The following is a 6,463-nucleotide window of genomic DNA, read 5'->3' on the forward strand; positions in this document are numbered from 1 at the left end:
GTAGCAAAGGAGGTGCCAAATTAAGGCAAAGAGGCGATTCCTTTGGCATCCTACTTTGAAATCTTGTGGGATTTGAATTTTGCATGCCTGCATATATGCATGCACTCACACAAAAGGATTGTTGTAAACAGAATTCGATCGACTCAACAAAGCTTTCCACTTCGTTTCATCCACCCATTTTGCTTCTGTTCTTCGCATTTTGATCTACTCCCACTCTTTTTGCCCACCTTTTCGCGGTTTCTCAACCATATTGTACTTGAACATCAACCCTCGATTGCTTCTGCTTCTTCTGCTTCGCCATCCTTATCGATTTGCTGGTGCATCGGCCTCCCGCAAGCTCACATACTTGTGGGATCGTCAGTTGCTTTGCGATCGTTGTTTGATCAGTGCGTTTGTTGTTATTGAAATCTGCTTCCATGGCCGGAGGGCACGTCGTCTCGAATGAATCTGTGAAGCAGTACCCTGCTCACACCACGTGGTATGTCATGTTCGTTTGCGTCGTTGCGGCCAGCGGAGGCCTCATCTTTGGATACGACATCGGAGTTTCAGGTCCTTATATTCCCTGACTGCCAATTCGTTCTAAGTTTGCTCATTATACTGTCTAGGATCAAGAACTGATACTACAGTTTTTCCATACGCAATAACTGCTTTTCAGCTTTGCACTACGGTTAAAGATTTCCTGTGGTTTACGCGTACTCTACTGGCCTGTTCGCGCTACATTTGGAAGAGCCGATGCAATTGTTCACGAGCTAATTTGCAGACGAGACATCTTTGCTTTAGAATTTGCGACTATGATTGTTCAGGGCTATAATCAGTGCTGAATCCTTCGCTCCAATCGTAGAATTGATCTCCAAAGGAGTGAAATTTACTGAAATATGGATTGAACAGGCGGCGTTACGTCTATGGATGACTTCCTTGAACCATTCTTCCCCTCCGTTTACAGAAGTAAGCGTATTGCTACTCAAAATGACTATTGCAAATATGATAGTCAGCTACTCACCGCCTTTACCTCGTCGCTGTACCTTGCGGGTCTCTTCGCCTCCTTCGGTGCTGCCCACGTCACAAGAAAACACGGACGCATCCCATCCATTCGAATTGGTGGATTGACCTTTTTCGTTGGAGCAATACTAAATGCCGGTGCGATAAACATAAGCATGCTGATCTTGGGGCGTATTCTGCTGGGCGTAGGAGTAGGCTTTGGGAACCAGGTAAAACAGATCAAATGAAGGCATAATCGGTTGTTTTTCTGTAATTAGTAAGCCGATATACAATTAAGAAAGCACGTAAACGTTCAAAGTGTAACAATATTCTAAGTTCAAACTGTGACAATCGCAGCGTTCATTCTGAATGTTTGCTTCAGGCTGTTCCACTCTACTTGTCCGAAATGGCACCATCCCACCTTCGAGGCGGGCTCAATATCATGTTCCAAATGGCTATCACACTAGGCATTCTCCTTGCCAATCTCGTGAATTATGTCACTCAAAATCTGGACCCATGGGGATGGCGCCTTTCACTTGGCCTCGCAGCAGTCCCTGCTGTAGTCATGTTTGCAGGAGCCTTCCTGCTACCCGAAACACCCAACAGCCTCGTCGAGCGTGGAGACTATGACACTGCCCTTCTGACGCTGAAGAAAATAAGAGGAACCGGCGACGTACATGAGGAGTTTGCCGATCTAGTAGCGGCCAGTGACATTGCAAAGACAGTAGAACATCCCTTTCGCAACATTTTAGAGAGTCGGAATCGCCCGCAACTCGTTATGTCGATTTTGGTTCCGACCTTCCAACAGCTGACAGGGATCAACGTCATAATGTTCTATGCTCCCGTGCTCTTTCAGACTTTAGGCTTTGGAGCGGGTGCATCTCTCTATTCAGCAGTGATAACAGGTGCCGTGAACGTCGTTGCGACTCTAGGAGCCATTATTTTAGTGGATAGACTGGGCCGGAGAGCCTTGTTCATTGAAGCTGGCTTCCAAATGATCATATCACAGGTACCTATGCCCTTCACGGCCTGAAATAGAACTACTTCTCCGTTGGTAAACCTCGTCAGTCTGATCTCATTTTGTCCGCCTATGGATTTCTCGATCCATTTTTGTCCTTTGCAGGTTACAATTGGCGTCATCTTGGCAATCTACTTCGGGGGAAACAAGCAACTGTCCAGTGCACTGGCATGTTTCATGGTTATATTGATATGCGTCTATGTCAGCTCTTTCGCCTGGTCATGGGGGCCTCTCGGTTGGCTAGTTCCAAGCGAAATCTTCCCGCTGGAAGTACGCTCAGCGGGCCAAAGCATCACAGTAGCAATCAATCTGTTTTTCACGTTCATTATAGCCCAGGTCTTCTTGACTATGCTTTGCCACCTACAATTCGGCACCTTTTTCTTCTTCGCGAGTTGGGTGGCAGCCATGACAGCCTTTGTCTACTGGTTTCTACCGGAGACAAAGAACGTGCCGATAGAAGAAATGGGGTTGCTGTTCAAGGGGCATTGGTTCTGGGGAAGGGTGATGGGGGGAGCAGAAGCAAAGCCAGGAGAGGTGGAGATGGATGGAGATTCAACGAGCAGACTCTGAATCAGCAAGATTATGTGCTTGTCGCAGCAAAAGACAGGCCGATTGGGTTGGTTGCCATGCAAAAACAAGCATCAAGCTCAACTGGGTGCACAGCATTGGCTGCCAGGTCGCTCATAAATCACAAGATTTCACTTATCATATCTACAGCCAAGTTTTGTACATGCAAAACATGCTTTTGCCTTCATGCTTTCATATAACGTTTGGTTTCTCTGTAACACTCTCTTCCCCCCTCTAAGATGTTTCTCTTTTCCTTTCAAATGATAAAAGACATTAGAGCTCGGCGTCTTGCTGCTGGTATGGGATTGAGATAAATTTAGCGGTAATTGCTTTACTACCTTTTCTGCTTATATAAGTCATAAATGTTGATATAGTAATTTCTTACTAGGTCCACTACTAGCTCATGCAATAAAGTGTTGGCTTGATAGTTTTATACTAGTTTGCCTCTTGTAGCCTCGTACATGTATTTGTATTTGTACTACTTGCTCTTAAGACAATATGTTCACGAAGTAGCAAACATTTGTGATGGCATTTCATGCTCCCTGTGTCTCTCTCTCCCCCCCTCTCCCCCCATTAGAGGAATTTTGGGCTCAAAAAGGGCCTCTCGGATTAGGCCCTTAAGAAATTTGATTAAGAAACCAGCCAATAGGAAGGCTTGGGCATTAAAATAATGGAGGATTCTTGTTTGGCCTATGGTGGAGAGACTTTCCTTGGTCCCCACTTTCTCCCACTAGTCCCCCTCTTGTCCCCACCGCCACTTGGGGCATTTACTCATCGGTTTGACTTTTGGGGGGTCCCCCTACTCTCCCCCTCCCCCCTCCTTGGTGGAAGTGTAGATTCTCACAACTTTTCGCTCCAAAAGAATCAAAATTTTCCAAAAGTCTCCCCACATGCCTAAAAGTCCTCCCAAACTATCCCCACTCACCCAAGCCCTTTGCAAATGCAAATGGCAAGATCTTCAACAACGAGGTGGATTGGGCATTCCTACTAGGAGCAAACCTTGGAACATACCAGGAATGACTGACGAAGACGTTCTGATAGAGGCAATTGAAGATTTGGAGGAAATGATTAAAGGGGAGGGACACATACCGATTCATAGACCCCTAGACTTGATTTTATCCCCAGACTTGATTCCACCCCTAGCTCCCTCAGTCCCCTCCCAGGACTAGTTACATTTGTTGTCTTGCAAGCCTCCTTGTCTTGCCTTGTCTAGCTACATACCAATTCCTAAACCCCTTGATTCCACCCTCGGCTCCCTCAGCCCCCTCCCAGGACTAGCTACATACCTTGTCTTGCCAGGCTCCTTGTTCTTATATAACCTTCTCTCCCTAGTATGAAATACAAAAACTTTCTTTGAAAAATTCTCCACGTTCAAATTTTGTCTGTCTTCTTTATGGAGGTAAAATTTATTTATTTTATCAAAGTCATGGCAAAGCACCTATCTCGTTAGTATCTGTGTTAATATAGACCAAACTTAGGCTTTTCATGCTATATATGTATTTGATTTTAAACATTGGGCTAGAGAGAGAGAGAGAGAGAGAGAGAGAGAGAGAGAGCAAAATTGATCATTTAAATACATGAGATTTGGGTCCACAATCCTCTTGGCCCATGGATATGCCATTTTGTTATCATATTTTGAAAGCAATTACCTTCTTGTAATTGAGGGGCACTACTACTTCTTGTTGGGAAACATCCTAAAATGGAATCATGAGAGGATGAGAGAAACAAGATTGGAGTTAGCAAGTTAAAACAACAAAGAGTTTAGAGTACAAAATAGCAGTACAATGAGCATGCACCATGTACCATGCACCCTATGTTTCCTTGCTCTACCACTCAATGCCAAGAACACAATTCTTTACTTGCTCTTGTTATTGAGGGAGAACTTCTACTTCTTGTTGGTAGCATCCTAAAATGGAACCATGACAAATGTGAGAAACAAGATTGGATTTAGGGACTTAAGGCAATGAAAATTACAAATTACAAAATAGCATTCAATGAGCAGGCACCATGTAGCTTTCATCCTATGCTTTGTTGCTTTACCACCAACTACCAACACAAGTCATAGGGGAATATTGCAATGGAGCCATGAGAGGATTTGAAAATATTATGTTTAGATAGGGAGTCAAAGCAAGAAATATATCAAATTAGCATAGGGTATAATAGGATCCATGGAAGCAACAATTTTTGAGATTACAGCATAACAAAATGGTGAGGAGAAATTGTATTTAGGGTTTGACAAGTGATTATGGTGAGAAGGAGTAGGATTTAAGGGTTGGAAAGTGATTATGATGAGAATATGTAAGATTTAGTGGTTGGAAAGTGATTTGTAGTACGTCAGCGTAGTTTGGGGGCAGTTTTGGAAACACACGATACACTTTTTGGAAATAGGGACCACTTTTGCAAGTGGGGGCCCCTCTAAGTGGGACAGGGAGGAGCACTTTTTTGGATCACCAAAGCCTAGGGAGATGTACTTTTTTGGACTCATATGGGGCTAATGGGACCCTCTATAGGACTTGTTAGTTCTTGATTGATTTTGCTAATCCACTCTTTATGAGGCCTTTTGGGAATCCAAATTCCCCTAATGGGATGTGGTAGATTTGTTGGTGAGAGCAACAATCGCAGAGTCTGCATCATAGGGAAGAGCATTTGGAACAAGCACCGAGTCTTGAACATGCAACTCTTTCTACTGGGATCTCTTCTTCATGTCAAAATTAACAACGAACAATCATAGAAGCCTTGAGGGAGACCAAACTTCAGAATGCCCAAGCTAATTTTGCAAACACAATATATTTCTCTTAAGCAATTTTGAGTCTTGTTTGGGATCCTTCATGGCATAGAGCTGTGGGAAATTTATAATTCCATCCTATCATGCCATGCACACCATACTGTTGGATACATCATATGAGAATATGCGATGGTGGGTAAAGAAATCCATCATTGATGATTTTTCTTTAACATGCTCTATGATTGTTTTAGATGGATGGATGAATGTTGCTCGTTGCCCTCTCATCAATGTGGTGGTTGACTCCTCCAAAAGTACAAGCCTTCTATAAGTCTTAGGATACAAGTGGCAAGATCAAATCTGACAAATACAAGTGATCCAAAATTGACAAGATGGGATCCAAAAAGTTTGTGCAAGTCATCGTGGACAATGCATTGAAAATTATAGACGTGCTCATGCCATTTTGAAAACAAAGCACAATGGATGTAATGCACATGGGTTAGAACTTGTCTTAGAAGATCGGTAAAAAAAGCCAGATGTAACACAGTACATGAAATTTATAGATGATGCGAGATCAATAGTGATATTTGCAATGACATATCAAAGGTTCTTGGCATATATAGAAAAAATTTCAAGATAGTTCTTAAAAGACGTGCTGTTGCAAGATTTTATACAACGGAAACCATCTTACATAATCAAATCCTACCATAGAGATGCTGTGTCACAAAATTATCTGGCTTGGGAAAGAGCTCTGAACTCTAAAGATAAGACAAAGAGAGAAAGGATTGTGAAGGAACTTATGACAAACACAGTATCTCTAGAAATGATTGGAAGATGCAATGGCATTGCATAGCTTTGAATGTTTTTGCATGGAACTCTTGCTGAGTCAATTTGCATATGTTTAACAAGTCTTGTACATTTTACGCACCAATGTGGCCCTACACATCTCCTCACAAGACTCCTCTTTTCTCAAAGGACCCTTTTTTGGCCTTCTTGTAGCTTCAATGCTCCCAACGCTAACTGAACCCTCCTCTGTATGCTTGTCACTAATGTTTGTAGGCATTCAAGGATCCTTCAAGGATGCTTTGGTTGCATATAAAGGGAGTATTTCCTCACACAAAAATATATGCTATACCCTACAATGTTAAAAAAAGATGGCCATTTAATTGTTGATAATT

The 6,463-nt window shown here is 42.8% G+C and overlaps 1 protein-coding gene across 1 annotated transcript; it reads left to right on the forward strand.

The window, feature by feature from the left end:
- Positions 1 to 416: 416 nt before the first annotated feature.
- LOC147900408 (sugar transport protein 7-like) lies at positions 417 to 4,030 on the forward strand. Its single transcript, XM_087376636.1, has 5 exons — positions 417 to 549; positions 889 to 1,208; positions 1,361 to 1,987; positions 2,102 to 2,502; positions 3,982 to 4,030. The coding sequence occupies exons 1-5, from the start codon at positions 417 to 419 to the stop codon at positions 4,028 to 4,030; spliced, it is 1,530 nt and encodes a 509-aa protein (XP_087232762.1).
- The last annotated feature ends 2,433 nt before the right edge of the window (positions 4,031 to 6,463 follow it).

Source organism: Dipteris shenzhenensis, chromosome 7 (genome assembly GCF_047967505.1).
Source record: "Dipteris shenzhenensis isolate YYH24624 ecotype China chromosome 7, Dip_SZ_1.0, whole genome shotgun sequence".
Classification (NCBI taxonomy): Eukaryota; Viridiplantae; Streptophyta; class Polypodiopsida; order Gleicheniales; family Dipteridaceae; genus Dipteris; species Dipteris shenzhenensis.

Bases quoted from the DNA above. Each gene is read 5' to 3' on its own strand.
- LOC147900408 (XM_087376636.1), top strand. From the start codon at position 417: ATGGCCGGAGGGCACGTCGTCTCGAATGAATCTGTGAAGCAGTACCCT. The intron at 1,209-1,360 runs GTAAAACAGATC...TGTTTGCTTCAG, and splicing joins GAGTAGGCTTTGGGAACCAG to GCTGTTCCACTCTACTTGTC. The intron at 1,988-2,101 runs GTACCTATGCCC...TGTCCTTTGCAG, and splicing joins TCCAAATGATCATATCACAG to GTTACAATTGGCGTCATCTT.